We start from the raw sequence: 26,935 nt of genomic DNA, 5'->3' as shown, positions 1-26,935 counted from the left end.
TGTTGTGGCAATTCAATGGTACAATGGTCGAGGGTTTGATGACTGCCATTTATTTATTTTGGCTGCATTAAAATGATAAAAAATACCAATTACATGAATGTTGTCTTTATAATAGCAACCGTACTATTTGTTTTTAAAAATATAAATGAGTCTTAATATAGCTGCCTTTTATATTTAAAAAAAGGGGGGTGGGGGGATTAAAAGGGATCATCAAATTTTTGGGTCATTTAGCTAACTATGACATGTGGGAAATATCCATGTACCTCGAGCATGCCAGCTTTGTCTCCATGTTATATGGAACAGATGGCACAAATGCAAAGAAATAGATTACTTTTTGCAGCGTTGCAAAGAAAATTATGGCAGTGATGACAAGGCAGATTTGGTTTGTCCCACACTGCCAGATCTGCTGCTCTAGCATTTGGTTTTAGTCCACCAAAGTGTCCAAAGCAACAATTACCCATTGATGGAATACACCAAGGCAGATGTGATCAGCCTGTTCAAGTGAATCTAAAAATATACTGTTCCCTGATTCTTCACTTTCTTGTGTCCAATATGTCTTGCTCTTGAATAATTTCTTTCCTTAATCCAAATTGCCATTCACCATTCAAAATGCCTGTCTTCCTTTTTAAAAGAACTCTAACCATGCTCACTCCGGTTATGAGCAGGCTTTCAATGTTTGAGTTTAATCAAATATAGCTATAATCTGAATGTTTTCAGTGTTTGGATGGTGCAAGAACTTGTCAGATTTGCATTATTGACCCTAGGCTGCCATTGTATGCGTTTGATCTGGTGGATTACTACGGCTATTACAGAGAATGATGGCCTTGTCCATCAAGACAGCCTAGCGAGCATATCAGCAGCTGCAGGGACCCAGGAGATTTACCAGGTTAAGTCAAAAAGGAGAAGTATCCCATATTTTGCAGGAATGGAATCATGAAGAATCCCTTTGATGAAACGGTGGAATACGAATGAGAATGGAGATATAGTTGGTGAGGTGAGTGAAAGGCTTGAGATGTCAGGGAAAGTGGAGAGAAAGGGATGATGGGGATTCTTCATCATAAACTGGGTATCTTTCATGGACTTATTGTAGCAGTTACCTGTTGAGCGAGCTGAGGAAAGTGAGTAGATCCACAAGAGGTTATTTATTGTCAGTTAGACAACCAATGACTGACAACATCATCTAACCGTCTGATCTATGGGGCCTGTTTCCATGCTTCGTCTTTTGAGCATGAAGACCCTGTACATGAACGCTTCCCTAACCGATCACTGTTGTTGATAGGGATGAATAAAAAAGTTAAATTCAATGAAAGTCAATGTTTTGGACTCCATTGGCTTTCATTCGGTTCTGAAGAAGTCATCATTTTGATTTTGGGGTGAACTATCCCTTTATGATGATGTTCTTCCATTGCAAATGTGAAAAATTCTTGATCCGTCATTCTAAAGAATTCATAACCTTTTGCTAGTATCATGCTCTTTGGTTACAATAGCTCATGATGGATAGTCTGAAATAATACAAAGACATCACCACACTAAAGCAGAGGTTATTTCCTTCTCAGCTGTCACCGATGAACCTCATTCTCCTTTCACCCTCCCCCAGAGGCTCTCTTCTTGTGTCCAGGTCTACCATTGTTGGACTAGTGCATCCAGACATCAATCCCCCTCACAGGGACAGATGAGAGAAGGTCAGGGGTGTAGGTCAACCCTCCTCACGCTCACAGCATAAATCCAACTCCGCCTATCAATTGGCCTCTCCATCTGGGTGTAAATAATGACGCTATTGTTGGACCAAATCGTGTCCTGTGTCCGAGCGATAAGCCAAATATAGTTGTTACAGCTTCCCAATGCTGGCTTTGAAGAACAACTACTTCCACTGTCCTCAGGATTTCTCATAAACTGATCAATCACCATGTATATAGTAATAGTCCTATTTCAAAATTCCTTGTATGTGCTTCTGGCTCTGTGATACAAAGCTGTGCCTCATTACATTTTATTTGGCTGAGAATAAATGCTACGTGCCTTTCTGCACATTGGCATATTTGAAGATCTGCTGATGTAACGTGTTAAACCATGTATGTGATCCTCATAATTTCCATTGAAAGGGGTGTTTGACGTTTTCTTTGATGCACAGATGTCTTGATGTGTGCATGACCGCCTGACTGAGTGTATTACTGTAATACGATTTATCCCAGGCTTCAGTTACAGACATTGATCTTTGTGAATGTTGCAAATATTGAATGTCAAATACAAAATAATACTTTTACTTTAATTATATCACATTCAGAAAACAACATTAGCCTTGCAACACATCCTTCCAGAGTTTATATTTATTAACAGCTAACTTTAGGATTTTTTTGTACATATAGCGACAGAATGTATTCAATTAAAATTATTTCATTGATTCATATTTATTTCATTTATTTTAACAATCTCTGGCACATATTTCACTTCCTAACTTCTTATTATGTCTCACTATCTAATCCCCAAAACTCCCTTCCCACTACCCTTCACTGCCCTGATGTCTATCACTCACTCTTGAGATTCCCTACATTCTGGCTAATGTCACAACGAAAGATGTCCCTTATGCATAATTGTCATGTGTGTCGGCTGATTTGGACCCTCTGAGCGCACAAGCTCTTTTAATGGGGTGATGATAGGGGGAATGGGTTAAAGACTGGGTCACTGGGACAGAGACAGATGAGGAGGAGACCCTGCTGGCTTATCTTTCTGATGGATGCCCTGGGAAAAAAATGGAGTGGGCCTAAGCAATGTTCCCTGTCATTTATTTCGGCATTGCTCAAATTAAAATCTCTCTGAGTGATAATTCAAGAACTGTGAGTGTCATTAGCATCAACATGTTCAGTAGACTATGTAATTAGGTTAGCCATGAGCTACTCTGGTTAAAATACAAATGTACAAAATGTTGAGCCAACCACCTCTTATTAACCCATACACAAGCACCGTTCTCATATTTTTTTTATTTTTTGGACAAGTTAATTTTTAATGCAATACAAACACATAACGCTAATTTATTTTAAGGCAGTGTAGCCACCATAAACATCTTTATTATCTTTATCCCTTTTCCAGTGATTATGCACTTCTGTTTGTATTGAAGTACAGTACGTTCTGCATGCAAACTTGTCTTAATTCATAAAGGTCTAAAACCTACAAAGTGCACTTGTGTACCACCAGTATCTGCTACTTTAGTGAGCTAGTCCTTGTTTAACTTTCAGGTCAGCATCTCTCCAGATGTCTGAGTCAAGCCTATTTTTCAGTGATCTTCAAGTTCTTTTTCTCCTGGCAGATACGCTCTATGGCAGCCTCATCCGCTTGCCTTGTAAGCACTTGGAAGCATCTCTTGTTCCATGAGCTGTACCATAATCTAAATCAGGTGTTGAATGTTAAAAGTTAAAAGTAGACCACTCTTAAAACTTTTCTTCAGGAAATAAGACAATGTAAATTTTTTATTTGTATTTTACTTGGGTTCTTTTACTTTTTTAACAATATTTTGTGATTAGTCCATTGATGTCTGCCTCAGTTGTCTTTTAATACATAGTAATTTTGCCTTCACTCTGTAAAAAAAAGGGTTATAAGTTTTAAAAAAGTTACATTTTAGTACAAATTAACTTGGATGTTTAAGTCATTTCGACTAATAAAATTAGTTTATTCTTATATAACTTATAAAAAAAGGTTCCTTAACTTATTTCGGTGGAAACCCTCTAATGCATGAATTATGTTTTTGCACTTAAATTTTTTTAAATCTTATCTTCTGGAAGATTCTGGAAGAACAAACTAAAAAAAAATAAAAAGTTAAAATAAAAAAACCCGCCCCAGGATAACGATATGCAGTGTAGGTAAATCACAGAGAAAAAAATCTAATATTGTCTTAACATTTATTAAGAAAATCAAGAGGGAACTGGTACTCTTTTCAGTGGAAAATGTGTTTCAAATATTTCATTATGGCATTTGGCCACTTCAAATACACTATAGTGCCAAAAATATGCATTGCATCTAATCTGATTTTGCATCTCACACATGCAACACATGGACAACTCAGCTTAGTGTTAAAAGAGTCCGTTGACATGCAGATGTCAAGCACATTACTCCGACACACAACACACATGTATTCACTTGCACGCGAACAAAGGGGGCACAACAGAAGCTAAGTGGGTTCCCAGCTGGCCTGCCCTAACAAGGCCTTATTGATATACATAATAAGCAGCTCTTTAGACCCTCAATATGTATATAAAACAGTGGAGGTAAAGCTACTTTGAAGCTACTTACTGTATAATTTGAAATAATTACACTACAAAATATTTAAAGGGGTCATGAACTGGCTTTTTTTTATTATTATACTGTTGTCTGAGGTCAACTTATGACATTCGCGTGGTTTTTAAATTCAGAAAACATAATGAATAAGTAATTGGCTATTTTCTACTCTGGTTTTGAGCCTAGTTCCTGGAACGCTCAGTTTTTAATTGTTTTGAAAACGTTTGGAAAAACGGCAACAGGAATAATTCGCCCACAGGTCTCGCAATATGTCTTTATCAAACAAACACAATGATTTATCTCTCATCCACCCGCAATAAACTGGAATGTTATTTTTTATTACTTGGCCCGCCCAATCGGTGGATATAATAGCGAACTGCATCACTAACACACACACAAGCACAAGCATCTTCAAAACTTCCTATTTTTCCTTCAAATATCAAGTAAAGAGAGTGAACAACGCACATCAAGAAAGGAATATTATTTCACTATTTAAGATAGCCTGTTGGGCTGGCCAGTGATACATTTTGGTAGCCCGACTGGAAAACACATTAGCCCCGGGACGTCGGGTATTGCGAGCCCTGGCCCATACATGGTCTAGTCTGATCCCGATTCGCAGCACAATGAACCAACAACACCTCAAATACAAAGGATACTCCAGCCTGTGTCAGCGTGGTAAGTTATGTTTAGTTAGACACATCATCTTATCTGGCTATCACCAGACCAAGCTCAATCTTTTAAGATTGAACATTAGTCTGGGGAGTCTGCTATGTATTTTCTACTGCACAAGAGGCGTGATCAACGGGCATAGTTCAAATTACTCTATACGCAATTGACCTATCGGTAAGCCCCGCCCCTCAAACGCAGATGTGCCTATGGCAGTTGAGTATCAGTTGCGCTGGGACTGGAACTCGGACATCTATAGGTTTCAGCGCCATAGAGAAACATTGGAAAATCCGAAGCTCTCATCGGTTTGATGGTGTTTATACTACAAAAATGCTAAAATGTCGTGCCTGAGGTACTGTAACACTCATTCCAGGGATCCTGAGAGGATTTTCTGTTTGTCATACTCTCATTAAGTTATGATTAAAGTCCCTGCTAACATACAAACCGAAATAACTAACCGTTCTCACGTCATGTAACACTGTAGGTCAAAAACACGAAGGTCTACATTTCAGTGCCTCTCCATATTAAACTGGTTAAATGTAAATTCATTTAATTTTAGATATGTTTAAAGTGTACATTATCTGTCTTACTAAGGAGGACTCCTATTTTGATGGGTATTATAGTTTACGAGTAGTGAAAGGGAGAGCTTGCACGCAGTTTATCGGAGTTGTTTTGCAGATACAAAGTTTACCAGTTATTAACTGCACCCCCGAAAAGTCATAAGCTCTGTGTATATGTTTGTTTACTGTTAGTTGTATGAGTGTTTTTGTGTAATTTGCTGTGTATGTTAATGGTAATGCAACGGAGAGAGATAGTTTGTGAATGAGACGTTAGTGCGCACTTCTTATACTTTGTTTGTTCAGCTCTTACGATGATTTTTTGGAGTAAAAAATGACATAAACTTGATCAACCATCAGTAAATTTTGGCCATCATTCGGACGGGGTATACGCTACATTCTGTGTCCAAAAACATCTTGGGATAAGGTTTTCACAATGACAGCTGTCATTGTAAGATATAGCAACTCCGTTTATTTTATTCCGAGTTAGCAACAGTAACTAAGGGGGTTGGGGCTTACCGATAGGTCAATTGGATAGTCCTTCAACCAATCAGACCAACGATCTGTTGCTTCTCTATCCGTCATCGTGTTAAACCTGTCAATACCGCGCCAGGTGGATAAGCCGGTTTGTGATTGGTCCTTGCAAATTTGTAATGGAAGCAGGATAGAAAAATGTACAGGTTTCCATCCTGAGCTGCAGGGCGAAATCAAATCGCTGGCAGATCGGGCTGTCTACACATAATCAGTAGATATCAAACGATCTGTAACAATGCAATACTATCACATATAAAAAAACATTTTTTACTCACATAAGTGTGTTGCATCATTCCTGTCAGATCCAATATAGAAGGCACAGTATTGTTTTTTAATCTTATCCTGTCTGCAAATCCAGTCTCTTGTTTACAAATTAAATGAGGCAAACAAACACGTAATGTCTTACTCACATGAGCTTGATCTTCTTTAAAAAAAAAGTTCCAACATCCATTGCTAATATTGGAATCCAAAATGAATCTTATATGACATGTTTATTGCTTGGAAGTTCGATCCGGTTTAGCTCCACGTAGGCCTATGTTATTTATCTGTAACATGTCAGACGCGAGTCGGTGGGCGGGGCTACAGAATTAGGTGTTCTTCTTCTTCGGACATCACAGGGAAGAACATTCGCAGATCGATCGTTTGCTGAGCCAGCTGCCTGTCAATAAAAGCTTTTCTTTGATGAACAAGGCCTTGAAACGTACAGGATATTCTTATATTACCATGGCCTTTTATATATCAAAAGCTCAAGGGAAAGTTGATTTCTCAATTCATGACCCCTTCGACAAAAAAAGAGAGAAAAGTTAGAAACATTTCAAGCTATAAAAAATAAACTATTGTGAAAGTTATGTATATTTCAAATATTAGGTTTTAATGGACTAAGTTAAATTTGTAAGTTCAATAAATCAACATAAGAGAACTACATATCTTTGACAGGATTTATAGTCACATCCCAGAATGTTCTGAGCCGCTTTATGGTTCCACCTGGTCCGATTTGAAAGTTGTATTCTCAGCAGTGTGTTTGAGTGTGTACATGTGTACGTGCTTATGTGCATGAGTGTGCATGTGAATGTTTAACATGCAGCAGATGCTGGTTGTTCATACCCACTGGGCAGAGAGCAGATGACACCATAGGCCATCTCACCAGACGAGAGCCCCCAAGGTAGGGTGTGGTATTTTTGGGTCCAGTCATACATGCATAAGCATATGCATGTAGCCAAAGGAAGAGCCTGACCCAGATAATGTTAAAACAAAATGATTAAAATGCGGGAACGGTATCAAATTAGTTCAGTGACTGCCACAGCAACTGTAGAAGCTATGCATTTCTAAATTGTTGTTTGAAACTTAATTTTGTTGTCTACGGTTTAAAAGTTCAAACTTTCATTTATTCTGAATTCATTTATGCATGAAATGCAGACTGAAATTGTAAAAACAGCCCACAGTTAGGCTACATAACTGTGATTAATTTACAGCCAGTCGAGTCGTTGCAACTCATTTCTGTGTTTGAGTTAGTGCAGTTGAATAAAACTAAAACTAACCCACGCGTAGTGATGTGTTGAATGGTGGTTCCTGACTCCCATTGGAAGAGTTCTGTGGATTGAAAAGTGCTGCAGTCAGCTAGGCAGCTGGATGAGGATCACAGTGCATCTTTCAGCTTCTATCTTCGTTAGGCCAGATTAATTCACACAGATTTTCCTCCATTAATCCCATTATGGCTAACCACATCTCCAAGCCTGAACACCCAAGCTTATGCAAGATCTCTCAGAGGATCTTTAGCTGATCCTTCTGTCTCACTTCTCAGTTTGACTTTTTCCCTTGTAACATTTCCTGATTTTCTATCTGTCTTATAAGGTATTATTTTAATATTAGTGAGTTCACAGTTGTCTCAGTTCAAAAAGATCCCAAATGGATTGAGTTCTATAATGCTTCCATTTATAGTTTTAAGTGTTAGATTTTATGTGTTCAAATTTTCAAATCATAAACAAATGCTGTGTCTCAGTATACTCTCTAGTTCCTAATAGTACAGTACCGTTCCAAAATTTGGTGTCTGTAGGATTTTATGTTTTTGAAAAAAGTCTAATGCTCACCAAGGCTGCATTTATTTGATCAAATATTGTGAAATATTACAACAATTTGAAATAACTGTTCTATTTTAATATATTTTAAAATTAAATGTAATGTATTCCCATGCTGGCAAAGCTGCATTTTTAGCAGCCATTACTCCAGTCTTCAACGTCACATGATCCTTCAAAATGATTCTAATACTGATTTAGTGCTCAAGAAACATTTTGTGCTGCTTAATATTTTTGTGAAAACCATGTGAAAATAATTTTTGTGAAGAACAGCATTTATTTTAAATAGGCATTTTGTATCATGATATGCCTTTACTGTCACTTTTGATCAGTGCATCTTTGCTGGGGAAAAAAAATATTACTAACCCCAATGGTCACACTTTAGATAAGGGTCCAATTCTCAATATTAACTAACTATTAACTATGATTTTTTTTTCCTCAATAAACCCCTAATTATGGCTTATTAATAATTAGTAAGGTAGTTGTTAAGTTTAGGTATTGGGTAGAATTAGGGATGTAGAATAAAGTCATGCAGAAAAAGGCATTTATGTGCTTTATTGGTACTAATAAACAGTCAATATCCTATTAATATACATGCTAATAAGCAACTAGTTCATAGTAAGAATTGGACCCTAAACTAAAGTGTTACCACCCAAATTTCTGTAAAAAATAGTGTATAGAGAGCATTGACAACCCAGAAATGAGTTGGCATTCTAGCACATCCTTTTTCATCATCCTGACATTGAGTTTTTGAATGGTCTTTTGGTTAGATGCCTGAAATAAGGTCTGTGGTTAACACAAGCTCAAGATATTTTTACATTTTATTTTATGATATAAAATCATCAGTACGTCATCATGCCAAACAAGTAAACTCATCTACTCACTTGGTCTGTATCCTGAACATTAGTACACTTTAAATGGATCGATAAGAGTACAACCCCAGTGACAAGCTGTTGTACCCCTAAAGGTGTCATTGTTCTCTGACAGTTCATTTAGTTTCTCGCCACACCATATTTACCACAGGAAGCAGAGAGAACTTTTTGAAGCATATGAGTGGGACTTGCCATGGTGGTTTTGGTGTCTGGTTTGCCAGAGTCTGGAGATGTGAGAGTTCATCCAGGTAGTGCTCTGCTCTGACTGATATCTTTTTTACACATCATGCAGTATTTAAGATTGACAGTTAGTGGTCGAAATAGGTACTGCAAATTCAAAATATTGCAGAGAGTTGTTCCCCTGCCCCCTTCTCCTCGGAATCAACGCTCAAGTGGGTTGCCAGCTTGAGGACACACAACAGGAACGAGCGCAATGACCGTTCGCAAAGACCTGCCCCATTTAGTTACTGTTGCTATGTCCGATAAACCGCGCTCTCACACCACACATCATGCTCTCACGCAGTGGAAAATACATTGCAGTGCAAAGAGGATACTGACAACGCACTGACTGACAGGACCGAGCAGGTTACTTTTAATATGAAACAAAGTCTCAACTCTAAAATTTTGTCAATTTTTAAAGAAATGTAAACAATAAATAACGTTTTGTGGCTCTTTAATGTATGGTGACAGGTCGCTGTAGCGCCTCAGTTAAAGCTGCACGTGAACCGATCATCTCTTCCTTCAAGTTAATTATCAAATAAACATGAATGAACTTCAGAAGGAATGTTGTTTCAACCGCGGAAAGACATCAGTATACACTGTTTTTCAAGTTCAAGTGCACCGACGTAAATCTACAAACTCTCTTGACTGCTGACAAAAATGGCGGATGGCGGATTATGATTGGTCAGATCGCCTCTCAATCAAATTTTGGTGAATTGACAATGAAAGCCGAGGAGACTTACAATGTAAGCTGATGAGTTGATTTATCCGTGTTTTAATATGCTCCCGTTCATAGAGAGTTTTAGATGGATGCCAAGGCTTTTTATGTCGGGTAGACCCAGTTTGTTTGTTGGCTTCCATGGCTGCAATAAGCTGTGTTTTCCACCAACTAGCAACCTGGGGTGTTGAAATACTATTGGGTAAATTGACTGCTGGCGGAATCACACAGACCAAAACAGACATTTCAACACGGAACACACATTTGAAAGTAGAATAACTGTCTGTAGCATTGTTTTTCAGAGAAACGAGTATGTGAACTTTGCATGTTTCCTAAATATCTGCAAACATATGGTATTTTTATGCTTTAGTAGAGTGAAAAAGTTACATACGGCGCCTTTAAGCTAGGATAATCATAGACCAGCTAACACTAAAGAGCTGAACTCTAGCAGATACTTATGTAGATTATTTCAAAAATATTTACATGATAGTTTTTATGATGGCTTCACATGTAAATGCCAGACCCTGTACTTCACGAGTCTTGTTGGTTGGTTGGTTGGTTGGTTGGTTGTTTGTTTGGTTGGTTGGTTGTTTTGTTTATTTGCACAGTTCCAAGTACTGTATATCTAAGTGTATCATGCTTGGGTCTTCTTTATTGTCAAATCACAGAGGACACTTAAAGATTCTCAGCGCATGAGTACGTCTCTTTAGCACTTGATGTCAGGCCTCAGCAGACCCCAGTGTCATCTCGTACCATATAGCCACGGCCCCATTCGTCTTCATCAGGGAGGATAAGTGACATGGCAGTACCTTGAATAATTGACGATGTGCTCTAATGATTGGCTGCTCAGTCAACAAAGCCGAGAGTGCACTGGGTCAATGAGAGCTGCGGTGTCAGTTGTCATGCTCTGAGGTGATGTCATTGCACCAGACCCAAATCCACGTAACTCTCAAAAGAGAAAAGGACTGAGGGGTCAAACCAAATTGACTCTTGCATACTAGTTCTGCATTTCAGAGTCAAATCAAAACAACACATTGATATGAAGCCTAGTACTGGAAGCATAAGTTGTCTTAAAAACAACTGCACAGAAAGTTGTTTCATGTATGTCTTTTTTTTTTTTTTCAAAATAAGTTGGGCTTTTATTCTGCTTTCTCTGAATATGGATTCATGCCCAGGCATTATGGATAAAGTTACACTTCTTGTTACCCATCTCATAAAAAACATCACAATTTGATTAAACGCAGATGTAAATCTGATATCATGTACTTCTGCTATAATTACTAATTCATGTGAGGTGGACTGCAAGAGCTGGTTTGGGAACATTCACCAAAACTCATGTCTCACAGCTGCTCTGTGTTTGTGAATAATGCTGCAAAGCAAAGCATATTAGCATGATTTTCTCAATTTTAGACACATAATGTCATTTGTCCTCAGTAAGATGCGTAGACGGCTTGTCTTTTGACCACAGTAACTGTGTCCATGCACAAAAGTGAATCTTTCATTCTGTTATTTGTCGTCCTCCATTCCCCTTTTTCATTCAGGCTAATTCAATTTAGCGATCACAAGTAAATCACTCTACTTTCCTGGACCTGCTAGAACAAATAGATCTCATCATTGGATGAGAGCGTTGTGTCCTGTGATTACATGCGCATGGTCAGATAGTTGCATACGGTCAAACTGACCTGGCACAGTGAATACAATATTAACTGGGAATTATTTACTGAAAAATTGCGATTTTCAATAGGCATTACTGTTCAAAAGTTTAGGGTTGGTTCTAGATTTTTTTTATGTTTTTTGAAAGAAGTCTTTTTTGCTCACCAAGGTTGCATTTATTTAAACAGTAATATTGTAAAATAGTATTACATTTTGAATTGTATTATATTTTAAAAATGTTATTTATTACTGTGGTGGTAAAGCTGAATTTTCAGCAGCCGGTTATTCCATTGTTCAGTGTCAGATAATCTTTCAGAAATCATTATAATATGCTTTTTTATATTATATATAATATGTGATTTATAATATGTGATTATATTTATGTGAACTGTTTAATGTTTTTGGGGAACCTGTGATGCAGTTTTTAGGGATTTGTTGATGAAAACAAAGTTCAGGATTATAGTATTTATTTGAAATATACTTTTTTATAACATAAATGATTTTACTGTCACTTCTGATCAATTTAATGCATCCTAGCTGAAAAAATAGAGCACAGCTGATTTCAAATAGGCCTTTCTAGTAGTCTTCTCCTTCTGCTTGTCTGAACATGTTTCAAATGCACAGTTAGTCACTTACTTCATCCTCTGTTTTAAGCTGCTTTCATTATATTTTCCTTTTCTCCCTTTGGAGCCTTGAGTTGTCTTAAAACATTAAAAACACAAAGGCTGTTTCTATGCCTGTGTATCCAGCCTGTCACTTCAGGCTCTTTACTTCGTTTCACATATCTCACTCTGCCCACTTGTCACCACTCATCTTGCCCTCATCTTTCTTCCTTACCTCCTCTCACCTCTTTTGCTGTAAAGCTGTTAAGCTGTAAAAAGCTGTGCTGCTATGTAATGCTGCTTGTTGTATTGTATGCTTTTTTCACAATTAATTAATGTCTTGCTATACTTTAGTACTTACAAGTATTACAAACATATTTTCTATTAACTCATACTAGCGCTTCATGTTGTTCACAAATATTCCTTTAAGATTTGTACAACTGTATTTTGCTGAGCCAGCAATGCAACTAACATTTAAAAAGATGAATAAATACTGTTACAAGTGTATTGCACATTGTTAGTTAATACATTAACTAATGTTAGTCAATGGGACTTTTGTTATGTTACTATTCTACTTTTACCCAGAAGTGCTTCATGTCCTCAGTATGTGGCGTTGAAGTCTGGATTTGCATACTATGCAAACAAACACAATTTTTTTCTAAATTTGTGTGTGTGTGTGTGTGTGTGTGTGTGTGTGTGTGTGTGTGTGTGTGTGTGTGTGTGTGTGTGTGTGTGTGTGTGTGTGTGTGTGTGTGTGTGTGTGTGTGTGTGTGTGTGTGTGTGTGTGTGTGTGTGTGTGTGTGTGTGTGTGTGTGTGTGTGTGTGTGTGTGTGTGTGTGTGTGTGTGTGTGTGTGTGTGTGTGTGTGTGTGTGTGTGTGTGTGTGTGTGTGTGTGTGTGTGTGTGTGTTACAGCACGTGTGTATAAGAGAGAGAGAGACAAACACAAGAGCATGTTTATGAATTTCATGGAATCCTTGTTTATCCACCTGGCTCTTCCAGTCCTAGCAGTCACAAGCGTTACAGTTACAGGGCTGTTTGGCCTCGCAGCTCCATCGTGTGTGATGGTGAATGTGATGGTGTCTTGCTTGTACAGTGAATGTGATGGTGTCTTGCAAGATGGTGTCTTACTTGTACATCTCCTCTGCTAGGGTGGATTGTCTGCTGTTCTGTCAATGGCCAAAGCTATCCACTCTGCCACCATCTTTCTAATAATTTTTTTAATAAAAAAAATTATATAACCATATACACCGATCAGGCATAACATTATGAGTATCTCTTCATCACGGCACCTGTTAGTGGCTGGGATATATTAGGCAGCAAGTGAACATTTTATCCTAAAAGTTGAAGCAGGAAAAATGGGCAAGCATAAGGATTTGAGCGAGTTTGACAAGGGCCAAATTGTGATGGCTAGACAACTGGGTCAGGGCATCTCCAAAACTGCAGCTCTTGTGGGGTGTTCCTGGTCTGCAGTGGTCAGTATCTATCAAAAGTGGTCCAAGAAAGAAACAGTGGTGAACCGGCAATAGGGTCATGGGTGGCCAAGGCTCATTGATGCACGTGGGGAGCGAAGTCTGGCCTGTGTGGTCCAATCAAACAGACAAACTACTGTAGCTCAAATCAAAAAAGTTAATGCTGGTTCTGATAGAAAGGTGTCAGAATACACAGTGCATAACAGTTTGTTGCGTATGGGACTGCATAGCCGCAGACCAGTCAGGGTGCCCATGCTGACCCCTGTTCACTGTCAAAAGCGCCAACAGTGGGCACGTGAGCATCAGAACTGGACCACGGAGCAATGGAAGAAGATGGCCTGGTCTGATGAATCACGTTTTCTTTTACATCACGTGGATGGCCGGGTGCGTGTGCGTCGGGAACACATGGCACCAGGATGCACTAAATGGGAAGTAGACAAGCCGGCAGAGGCAGTGTGACGCTTTGGGCAATGTTCTGCTGGGAAACCTTCGGTCCTGCCATCCATGGATGTTACTTTGGCACGTACCACCTACCCAATTGTTGCAGACCATGTACACCCTTTCATGGAATACGGTATTCCCTGGTGGCTGTGGCCTCTTTCAGCAGGATAATGTGCCCTGCCACAAAACAAAAATAGTTCAGGAATGGTTTGAGGAGCACAACAATGAGTTTGAGGTGTTGACTTGACCTCCAAATTCCCCAGATCTCAAACCAATTGAGCATGTGATGAGCATGTGCCCGATCCATGATCGGTGTATATAATGTTTTTTTTACACTTCAGTCTAATGCAGATAACCATGGCCTGTATGTAGGACTGTAGTAAGCATTATAACTGAAAGGATGAATTTTGTCCCACCCACTTTTGGTATAATTAAATAATCATTAAAGAGTTTTATTTTGTCGTGACCACAATGCAAGGAAATAAGAACCTACAGCTGCTTTAAGACAAAGTGAAGACCTCTACCAAATGATTGTCTCAGTTAACGAATGTGCATGTTGTAAACATCAATCCTTCTATGGATAGCATCAACTGTATTTACCAGTGTATGCATTTCTGCCAACCAATTGCAGTCATATCTATCTCTCAACAATAGTTTTGATTTATTTCAGTCTGGTTTTCGCCAAAACCACAGTACTGAAACTGCATTAGCAAGGGTTATCAACGACCTCTTACTCGCTGGTGACTCGGGAAACATTTCCTTACTTCTACTACTCGACCTCAGCTCAGCTTTTGACACTGTCTGTCATAAAGTCCTACTCATGCGCCTATCAGAGATTGGTATCTCAGGGGCCGCATTATCCTGGTTTTCCTCCTATCTAACAGATAGGAAATACTACATCACTATGCACAATTACAAATCTCCCACTGTCACTCTCAAACAAGGTGTTCCACAGGGTTCAGTTCTTGGCCCGTTACTATTTATTATTTACATTTTGCCTCTCGGACAAATTATTCGCCGCCATGGTTTTCAATATCACTGCTATGCCGACGATATCCAGATATATACTGCTTGCCGACCGGATTATATTTACCAGACCACATCACTATCATCATGTGTTAATGAGTTAAAGACCTGGCTCAACTCCAACTTTCTCAGTCTGAATCTGACTAAAACAGAAATATTAATCATTGGCCCTCCATCTCTAACAAAGAATGTAAGTGATATTCCCAGACTTGACCTTGAAGCTACATCAATAATTCCATCTGCCACTGTCAAAAATTTGGGTATCATTCTTGATCCTTCACTGACGTTCGACGCTTACATTAGTCAACTTTGTAAAGCGTCCTTTTTTCATCTGCGCCGTATTGCCAAACTCCGCCCCTATGTCAGCCCAAAAGACGCTGAAGCACTAGTCCACGCGTTCATCACATCTCGCCTCGACTACTGTAATGTTCTTTTTTCTGGACTACCAGCACACTCTATCTCACGTTTGCAATATATCCAAAACTCAGCCGCAAGACTACTAACTCACACTAAAAAAACTGCCCATATCCCTCCAATTCTGTTCAAACTGCACTGGCTACCCGTGTTATCCCGTATCACTTACAAAATTCTTCTGCTTACCTTTAAGTCACTCAATGGTCTTGCTCCAGCCTATCTCTCTGAATTACTTTCTCCTTATATTCCCCCTCGAACTCTCCGATCTTCTGGCTGTGAACTCCTCTGTGAGCGGAGATTTCGCTTATCATCTATGGGTGGCAGGTCTTTCTTTGTTACAGCCCCTAAGCTATGGAACTCTCTCCCCCTGGCTCTCAGGACAAAAACCACATTAAATGAATTTAAAAGTAAACTCAAAACACATTTGTTTAATCAGTATTATCAGTCATGACAATGTTAACTTGACATAACACAATCACAATGTTAACTGACTACCAATAATCTGTTGCATCTTTACTCTAACTGCCCACCATGCTGTCTGTAATTAATGTTTGTTGCCTTTGTTTTTCATGTTGTATTGCAAATGTAGTGCGATTTGCAACTGCAATCGCTCATTACTTGGACTGGGCAAATGTCCACTGTCCGTCTATGTGTAAACTGCTTGTTATTTACTGTTATTGTGAAGCGTCCTTGAGCTTGGGAAAGGCGTTATATAAATTAAACTTATTATTATTATTATTAACCATATTGGGCTACTGGGCAAACTTAATGTTGTATAATTAATGAGCAAAGCTATATAAAAGTTTTATATTATTCCCAGTCCCCCATACACATATGTTTATGCTTCTGGGCCTTTGCATGTGGTTTTGATCATATATGCATTTTGATATCAATACTTAGACTTTGGTATAAAACTGGTATAAAAGTACTTGACTCTTGGCTACAGAGATCTGTTTTATCTGCATTCCTCTTGTATCCTTGTTACTCATCCTCCCGGTTTTTCCTTTGTAGGTGCACATTTTCTTTATATATTTACTATATATATATATATATATATATATATATATATATATATATATATATATATATATATATATATATATATATATATATATATATATATATATATATATATATATATATATATGTATACATGTATGTATCTGCATCAAATATACACCATGACACAACAACTTTCTGTTTTTTTATACTGATTTTATAGTGCATTTTAATAAATGCTAAAGCATATGAGATTAAACATTCTGTGATCCACTGTACTAATCAAACTTTTGATCTCTTAAAGTTATCCCTTCCACGTCTTTAGAGGTGTGTTATTGTATTAAGTGCGAATCCAGCGGGATTACATAATTTCAGGACCCTTCAATGTAAGTGATTCAGGGTTTTAATGCGTCCCTTGATTGTAACAAGTTGTGTGCGTAATTAATTTTGTCTGATAAACGTGCGCATTCCAATGAGATTTCTTGCTGAAGTGAACAAACTATCAAACTACTCTTCTCTCCCCCTGGCTCTTAGTTACAATTATAACCAGCACCTGATGTCTGTTTCATCCCTTGATAGAAGACTGAACTGCAGTGACACACGCATGTCATTGTATCAACTGCTGATTGCCTTCAACTCCCACGGTTGTGGTTGCTAGGCATTTGAATTGCATCCAAACAAAGAATGGAAAGATGCAAATGAGACTCCCATCCTTTTTGAAACCACAGGAGGAGGATGCATTATAACTTGCATACGTAATGTTTTACACCAAAATAAAAACAGTTCAGTGCTGTCATCAGGCAAAACCGAATCTTCATTTATCAACGGTGTTGGGAATCGAGAATCTTGTTCGGATTCTTAGCGTGCATCTTATTTTTTGTCAACTGTACACATGAATTAGATTTCTTGCCATTAAAAATGTATGTTAATGGCTCTAAATCCAATAAACACAGCAAAGTTGCTAAATATACCAAATGTTAAAGGGTAACCGTTTTTTTTTCCTCTACAAAAATTATGTGCGGCCTATAGTTATTTAAGATTTGCTGTTCTTTTGAATTAAATGCAATCATTGAAGATTCTGGTCCAATTCTTTCGTTCTCAAAACTGGCTTACGAAGTTCCAGAAGTGCTGGGAAAATGACAAAAGTATGAGCAAGTAGATTGATGTAGGTAAGACACTATAAGACAACAGAAAGAGGATTTTCATCTTTCTAGACCTCAAACCACCCTGAAGAGGCACACCCAAGGTTCGGCCTCTAATCTTTTGATGGAGTCCATTCATTACTTGGTTTCTAAGTGCAGCCTTGCCATTATGGCAAAGGGTTAATCTATTTGCTTCTCAAGTTGACACACTCTCTCATAGTTGCAGACCTTGTTTAGCCACTTCAGTCTCATGACAGAATGCAAAGATATCCATTAAAACCAGCAGGTTTCTCCGGTGTCGTACTAGAAAACAATGGGCTCATTTTATTGCAGTGGTTTTAAATGCTGCGGCTGGGCTAATTGCAACTTCAAAACAAAGATCGACTCTCTACTGTTCTGTTTGCAGAGCTTTTCATCTTATCATCCCTGATATTTAGTTTTAGGGACTGTTTAATCATCATCGTAAGCTGTTAATTAGTCTAGGGTATGTGGATAACGCCTGCTGATATTCTATCTTTGTGTCTTGCAGACCGCTCTGGCTCAGACGGGTAAGAGTTAAACAGCCGTTCTTTATCTGCTGAACTGCAGAATGCTGAGCAATGGTGCCTGATGCCATGACAACCAGAGGGCCGTTCAGAGAGAAGGGTAGCTGAGGAGTAGGCGTGTGGAAAGAAAAGGATGACAAGAAAAGTAGACCCAGGAGAGAAGAGAGAGAGATAGAGAGAACGGTAGAAAGGTGAAAGAGAGGCTGATTAAAACTTGAGAAGACTGTAGGAAAAGTGGCCATGAGGTGGAGAGTGACAGAGAAAGACAATGAGACCGAGGAAGGGGGCATGGGGGCGGGGATTGGCAGGCGCTGGCTGCTTGTTACCGAGTGTCACCGGAGTATTGCATCAGTCCAAGTGGGATGCTCACATTGCAGGATGACATCACAGGAGCGCAGACTGCCTGCCACCCAGAAATGGAGACGGAGGGAGGCTGCCTCTGCCTTTGCTAGCTAATAAGCCAGGGGGCCGGGTGGTGTGTGCTGCTCTCTTTTTTTTGCAGAGTCATTAACACTCGGTTGTCATTTTCGGGTTGCTCTATTGCGCATGCGCCAGCACAGCCATACTAGTTATTTATGCATATTTGCACCCCATGAAAATCCTGCCAATTCAGGATGAGAAAAAGCTGAGAACAAATACCAGACAGTATGCCTAATCGTTTAACTCGAATCAGAGCGTACATTATCCAAGACACATGACTCCTTCTGCCGAGTGCGCCCATTAGTGCAGCCTTGTGGATAAAAGAGACTGATATCTAGTCATGCTTGAAGGTGTATGCGATAATAAAGAACTACTGTGTCTATAATGTGTGTCCGGTCTGTAATGAGCTTTGTGAATTAGTCATATATAGTTTATATTTATCATTGCCGACTGCAGCACTAAAAGGATAGTTCACCAAATTTTGCTTTTTGCTTACTCGTGTTGTTTTTCCTTTTCTTTTGTGGAACACAAAATTTTAATTATTATAATATCCTGGCCACTTTTTTCAATATAACATGGATTTCAATCGTATGACGACTGTTAAGAAGACTTTGAATATAACGCACAAGCCATGTGGACCACTTTTATGATCATTTTAGGGTACTTTTTCATTATTTAAAAAAAAAAAAGCTTCAGCTCCAATGGGGACTAACTACATGGAAAAGAGTGACTAGTATAATTCTCTTTTTGTGTTTAATCAATGGAAGAACTAAAGTCATACAGGTTTGGAATGACATGAGGGAGTAAATGATGACAGAATTTTCATTTTTACATGAGAAACATATCTAGTTGTTCTCTTCTTCTCCTTTCTTTCAGTTGGCTTTGAGAGGAAAAGCTTATGGCTTATTCTAGGCAGGGAGACAGTGACAGAGAGAGCAGCCTGATTCTCATGAGCTCAGCAGAAAAAATGAAAAAGGTGATCGCTCTCACTGTGTGTAATTTACAGTGGATTGAAATTAATTTCCCCCTCCATGATATCAGCTGGGGAACAATGATATTGCTTCTTTCATCTCCTTTATGAATTATGTATAATGCACACCAGTGGTCACACAATAGCTCTGGGTTTTGTGCGCCTCTCCAGTGCCGCCCTTATGTCTGTGTTAAATATGGAACAATGAAGCCGTCTATTTGCATTTGAACTGAAATTGTACTTTCCACTCTAGTTGTTACAGTCACGGATAAAATATGAGATGCTCAAAGCTACATAGTCAATACAGACACAGCACAGTCGGACTATTGTCACTCAGCAAGCAGGCAACTTTTATTTCAGCATGTAATCAAAATGTCCTTTAAAACTACAGGTCATCGATTTACCTTTAAAGTCCCCTAGCTTTTCTTTTTTGCTTCATTCTTTCAACAGGATTTGGCATTGTTTAGCTGGGTCTTGTAGTCAGGCAGATTAGAATCTCTTTCTGCTAGTCATGCCTGCCTTTTGGGCTCACATGCACAAACCATGTGGAAGAGAATTTCAACTAAGTAATCAGAGAAAAGTGTGTGAAATAATAAATCCTGCTGGTATAGTGTGAAACATCACCTAAATCTAATCAGTACAAAAGCTAAATACATGAACCAAGCTAAGCTTCATAAGCAAATAAGCACAAGAGTTTTGTAGCCTTCATTTTGAAGCTAACTATGCTGCTCCTAAACAGTGACAAAAAACACTTTTAGCACATATTTTAAATTTATATGGACAAATAGTGATGACTCTTTGCAATACAAAGATATTTGTCCAATCAAATGCTCTCTATACCCTTGTTTGCAAATGTATTATTTAAAGCACAGTAGATAGGCCGGATAAAGAAAACTCAGAATTTGTATTAATTTTTATGTGTGTGAATGTACTTACAACAAATACTTTGGGACCTATCAAACTTTTGGTTTTTAATGTTGGCATTCACTGTGTCTTAGTTCATAGATTATTACTGATTAATTTAACTGGCAGTACACATAGTTGGCAATTTCTATCCCTTCGTAACTTACACACCTTGGATCAGCCAAATCTGAATCCCCTGCAGACATACCATAGAAACACTGTTAGCATTTAGCTCACTGTCCAATAAGAGGACAGGCATGGTCCAATAACAAGCCGCAGTTGGTTGTGCACTAAGGTTTCTAAGGCACACACACTTTTCTGACGCTCAAATCCCCATGGTCACGTGTGTCTTTCTCCGTGTTGCAGAGGCAACTAGCAACACATGTCCAAACCAGACAAAAAAAGAGTGACCTCAAATAAATGCATCAGTCTTAAATTTACAGCTCGTATGGATGTAATTTAAATAGTCCTGTGGCATTTATTACTCGTTCATTATGCATTGGGTGTAAATGATTAATATTTTCCCACAGCTTTTATGGATTACTGTGGCTGTTCGGTTGCTTGTCATTGTTTTGGATCCATCTGCTCATGTACTGAACTGAATCATAGACAGTGACAATTAAGCAAGTTTGACACAGTTGACAAGGAGGGCCTTTGTCAGGCACGGGCCATCTGGAGGGTCCTCCCTGTCCTTCATTAAAGAGATGCAAACATTGTGATCCTTTTTTTTTTTCGCCCTGGCCATAGAGACATTCTCCATCTTGATGGATAGATCACATGTGTGATGAACAGGGGGGACACAAAGAGCAGTGGCGGCGTTTCACAAAAACCTAGGGTATGGCATGAGCTTTTCTGGCCATACAACAACGACATTCCCAAATAATAACATTATCTTAACAAAATGTGGACAAAAATCCACTAAAAGAACTTGAAAATAGACTTAACAACAATGCAAATACTGAAATATATATAAGCCTTCACTTTGTCCTAACCAAACGTGACACGTGAGAAAATAAAAATATTTATTTTACTGTTTTTTATTTGCGTTGTGGCTGGAACAACATACAAAGTATGACAATTGCAGATTATGTGCTTTATTTAATGTAAAAAGAATTTAAAGCGAGTTTGAATATAATTTTTTGTGACCTTTTTTGACATAGCCTTTCTGGAAGCAACAATGGATAATTCACCTCTTGAAAATAAATTAGGAAGGAAACAACTATGTTCAAACTGTCAAGGTGAACAAACATGTGTATTCTATGATTTAAAAAAATGTTTCAGTCACTCAGTATGTATTTTTAATCATGCTAAAATTGTGTACGATTTGGGAATTCGACATTGTACTTACTGCGAATGCAGTCAATGCGCTTACAGAGATCCCGCCCACACGCTCTTCTGATTGGCTGTGATTTTCGATTGATTGATCTCGGGTCGAGTCTGGTTTGTTGTTGAAAATCTTTTTCCATCGTGTCTGGTTAGGACACGGCGTTAGGCTGTTTAAATTTGCTTTTCAAAGCTGTAACAGAACTACCGAGCAGCATCATAAGCCGTTTATTTTCCCTGCTTGTCTAAATGCCAGGGTATGGCAACTGCCATACTCTGCCATATGTAAACGCCGCCCCTGACAAAGAGGCGTGCAGGAAGACAGATTACCATCCACAAAATAAATGTTCCTAAAGCAGACCACCAACCATTGCTATATTAATGAGATGTACATACAGAAGAACACCCTGAACCACAGGCAACAATTAGTAAAATATTCAGGTTACATTTTTGCACAATTAATGTTTAGAGGAAGTAGGGCTGGGCAGTATGACCGTGTTATTACCACGGTAAAAAAGTCTATCGTTACTGATTTTACTATATTGTGTATATTTATTTATATATATATATATATATATATATATATATATATATATATATATATATATATATATATATATATATATATATATATATATATATATATATATATATATATATATATATATATATATACACTCACCTAAAGGATTATTAGGAACACCTGTTCAATTTCTCATTAATGCAATTATCTAATCAACCAATCACATGGCAGTTGCTTCAATGCATTTAGGGGTGTGGTCCTGGTCAAGACAATCTCCTGAACTCCAAACTGAATGTCAGAATGGAAAAGAAAGGTGATTTAAGCAATTTTGAGCGTGGCATGGTTGTTGGTGCCAGACGGGCCGGTCTGAGGATTTCACAATCTGCTGAGTTACTGTTACAAGTTACTGAGATTTTCACGCACAACCATTTCTAGGGTTTACAAAGAATGGTGTGAAAAGGGAAAAACATCCAGTATAAGGCAGTCCTGTGGGCGAAAATGCCTTGTTGATGCTAGAGGTCAGAGGAGAATGGGCCGACTGATTCAAGCTGATAGAAGAGCAACTTTGACTGAAATAACCACTCGTTACAACCGAGGTATGCAGCAAAGCATTTGTGAAGCCACAACACGCACAACCTTGAGGCGGATGGGCTACAACAGCAGAAGACCCCACCGGGTACCACTCATCTCCACTACAAATAGGAAAAAGTGGCTACAATTTGCACGAGCTCACCAAAATTGGACAGTTGAAGACGGAGTCTCGATTTCTCTTGAGACATTCAGATGGTATAGAGTCAGAATTTGGCGTAAACAGAATGAGAACATGGATCCATCATGCCTTGTTACCACTGTGCAGGCTGGTGGTGGTGGTGTTATGGTGTGGGGATGTTTTCTTGGCACACTTTAGGCCCCTTAGTGCCAATTGGGCATCGTTTAAATGCCACGGCCTACCTGAGCATTGTTTCTGACCATGTCCATTGCTTTATGACCACCATGTACCCATCCTCTGATGGCTACTTCCAGCAGAATAATGCACCATGTCACAAAGCTCAAATCATTTCAAATTGGTTTCTTGAACATGACAATGAGTTCACTGTACTAAAATGGCCCCCACAGTCACCAGATCTCTACCCAATAGAGCATCTTTGGGATGTGGTGGAACGGGAGCTTCATGCCCTGGATGTGCATCCCACAAATCTCCATCAACTGCAAGATTCTATCCTATCAATTTGGGCCAACATTTCTAAAGAATGCTTTCAGCACCTTGTTGAATCAATGCCACGTAGAATTAAGGCAGTTCTGAAGGCGAAAGGGGGTCAAACACAGTATTAGTATGGTGTTCCTAATAATCCTTTAGGTGAGTATATATATATATAGGTATGTATGTATATCACAGTATGTAAATATAGCACTATTGACACTCCAGAGTGTTGAAATGCATAAATGAGAATATAAAGTCAGGACGTGCTGTTGTTATAAGCGTTATATATCCTGAAAAGGAACTCCGTGGCAGTATGCTCGTGCTGATCGGCATATACTGCCAAAGTACAGAGAGCTACCTCTCTTAGAGGGCATGTTTAAAAGATGATGTTAAAAAGCACAATAAGTATAAGCACAATAATCAGTGAAAAATAACTGATACACAGCAGAATTTATATTATATTATATTTCATTCAAGCAGTGAAGACTATGCAATATTTTATTTTGTATATTTGACTTACATTTCTGTACAAATTCTAAATAAACCTATTGTACCTAAAAAACTTTTTTTTTAATTCACATTTTTGTTATATTGTATTATTCCTATTTGCTTCCTTTTTCTTATTTTTAATAACAGAATTGAGATAAAATAACATAAAATAACTATCGTGATACAGCATCGTGAAATAAGAATTTGGCCACCCCTAAGGGAGAGATAGACCAACAACACATACACACACAAAGTCAGTGTGTTTGTGTATGACTGAAACAGTATATTTGTTAAGGTTAGTTCTTTTCCTTTATTATTAGAATGTAAGCTATTTTATTTTATAATTCACCAGGATTTATTCCAGTTTGTATGTCCAAACATAGATGTCCATAATATACTTTTATGAGCAGCTGTTTCAACTGTAATGGTGCTTCTAATATAGCCTACTTATTGTTACAGTGTGTCAATATCTCTAATAATCATGCAGCTATATTTTACATAGGCCTATTACCAGGGGTGGTAAAAGTACTCAAAAGTTATACTCGAGTAAAAGTATTTATACCTAAATAAAAAATGACTCCAGTAAAAGTAGAAAGTCCTCCATTTAAACATCACTTGAGTAAAAGTACAAAAGTATCCAATTTAAAACGTACTCAAGTACCGAAAGTAAAAAGTAAATATTCAAATTAACTGTAAATATCAATAATTAAGCAGATCAATTGTTTTGGGAGTGATATGCAATTCTTTAATTGAACAAATTATAAGATTAGATACTGAAATTAAGAATTTGTTAGATTTGCAATCATAAGAGACAATGAAGCAACTTAACACAGTATAGGGGTTGAACTTAAAATAGACATGCTCCATAACATTAGCTGCATCAAACAGAAGATGTGGAAGATACTATTAACTAATTTAAAATGAATTAAAAAGCCATAACCACAATGACATATTACTTAACAATTAGTTAATAGTGATGTGAATCAACAAGTGAAGTCATGACATAATGAAACCTTTGTTCATCCAAATCGTTATCTAATGATTAATTAAAGCAGACAACTGGAAGTTGAAATACATGGCTTTGACCCATTGTGATAATTAACAGATTAATTTACATGTATTAGTTAATATAATATGTTATTAGGGAATTAATACATTGTCATATTTAATTAATAGAAATTCATGTATTACTTAACCTATTAATCATATATAATGTTCATTAGTTGCTGGTGCAGTAATCATTAATAAATGATTTAGTTCTTCATGAGTCATACATTAACTCTTGATTATCTGTGCATTAGTTAAGCATGAATTAATGCATATTAGTGCACACGTATTGTAAAGTGTTACCGATGCTTTCATAGTGTGCCGCGAAAGAAAAAAGTTTGGGAAACACTGAGCTAACGTTAGTGTGGCAAACCTAGTCAGCTTTTCCAAATCAAGCCCCGACTGGATCATCCATGACCGATTGACAGCATGCAGGGAGAACCAGCTTACTAGCTTGATTCTCTCCTGCACCCACGTTTTTTGTTGGTTTGGAAAGCAAGTGTAATAAATACTTGGAGCGGGCATGGGGAAATGTATTGGAGTAAAAAGTAAACTTTGTCTTTAATATTGTAGTGGAGTAAGAGTGAAAGTAAATGCAAATAAAACATACTCAAGTAAAGTACAGATCCCCGAAAAAAATACTTAAGTAAAGTAACAAAGTATTTTTACTTCATTACTTACCACCTGTGCCTATTACAGCTTAGTACCAAAATCATTACTTCCTCCAACTCGAACTGTTCTTTCCATCAGTTTTGCACCTCCTAGTAACGGTTCGACCAATAGGATGTCGACTTCCGCCCTTCGAACAAGTTTATTGGATCATGAGAAACACGCGGCTGCAAATAATGTACAAACTGGCTTTGGCAACTAGTTGGAAGAGAAGGGCATTCTGATTGGCTCCCAAATCTGGAGTGTGCGTGCTCCACAGCACCTACAGTGCCAGTGATCCGTTTTGAGGCGAGTCCATTTCGTAACGGAGAAGGGGTGGCGAAAAATGATGTCACTTGTGAATGAAACGACACCGTTACACATGTGACACCAATTGAGAACAAATGATTATAAACGCAGTCTTTTCGTATTTTTAATTACGTGTTATATTAATTACCCATTGAAACGTAAGCACGGGAAGAGTGCTTTGTTCCACGCGTTTTCGTTGGGGAACGGGTTCCCCCCTTGCTGTGTGTGCGCCGAATGGACTCTTCCTCATGAAGTGAAAGGGCCGGTAGACCTGGTGAGCTGATTGAAATGAAGACTACCGTTTCGTCATGGTAGGACGGGGTGGATTGTAGAGCTGGTATCTACTTTCTGTTCTGTCGGACTGTTAAATAATTTTTTTTATGTAAAAATGCTTTATCAAGTGATATCGGATGAGTGAAGCCTGGTGCTTTGACAGCTTTCATGACACGCAGTTACTCTGAAGCAGGCATTCAGACTGTTAAAGTTGAGCTCTCCGTTCAGTCATACGAGCCTTTATGTTTCCTTCATTCGTGTGTTGAAAAATTTGATTTTATGAGAACCTAGTCGATCACCAGAGGACTCAGAACATGTACAATACAGTGTGGAATACGGAGAAAGAAGATGACGACTGGAGGGACGTGATGATGCCCTATTCCACTGAATTAATATTTTACATTGAAATGGACCAGCCGCCAGGTACAGATATAGCATAATTAAACTAACAACACGCTTGGTTTACTCCAATAATGTAAATTCTTATTTCCTCACTCTGATGTTGTTACAAACCTATATGACTTTTTTTCTCCACGAAGCACAAAAGGAAATGCTAGGTACTGACAGCCTCAGTCACCATTTACTTTCATTGTATCTTTTTTTTATCATACATCGAAAGGGAATGGTTAGTGA

General features: G+C 38.2%; 1 protein-coding gene across 2 annotated transcripts in view; it reads left to right on the top strand.

Annotated features, from left to right (window-relative positions):
- pik3r3b (phosphoinositide-3-kinase, regulatory subunit 3b (gamma)) overlaps positions 1-26,935 on the top strand; it is a 205,799-nt gene that overhangs the window by 162,520 nt on the left and 16,344 nt on the right. The window contains exon 1 of one of the 2 annotated variants that reach the window (XM_079841718.1): positions 26,255-26,725. The exons of the other annotated variant lie outside the window; for it this stretch is intronic. Within the exon in view, the coding sequence (XP_079697844.1) occupies positions 26,617-26,725 (109 nt within the window). The 5' untranslated portion in view covers positions 26,255-26,616. Of the gene's footprint in view, positions 1-26,254; positions 26,726-26,935 lie in introns of those variants that run through there. 2 annotated transcript variants of the gene reach the window in all.

Source organism: Gobio gobio, assembly GCF_949357685.1.
Source record: "Gobio gobio genome assembly, chromosome: 17".
NCBI lineage: Eukaryota > Metazoa > Chordata > Actinopteri > Cypriniformes > Gobionidae > Gobio > Gobio gobio.
Note: the sequence above shows the minus strand (reverse complement) of the source record. Positions and strands in the feature narration are given on the sequence as shown.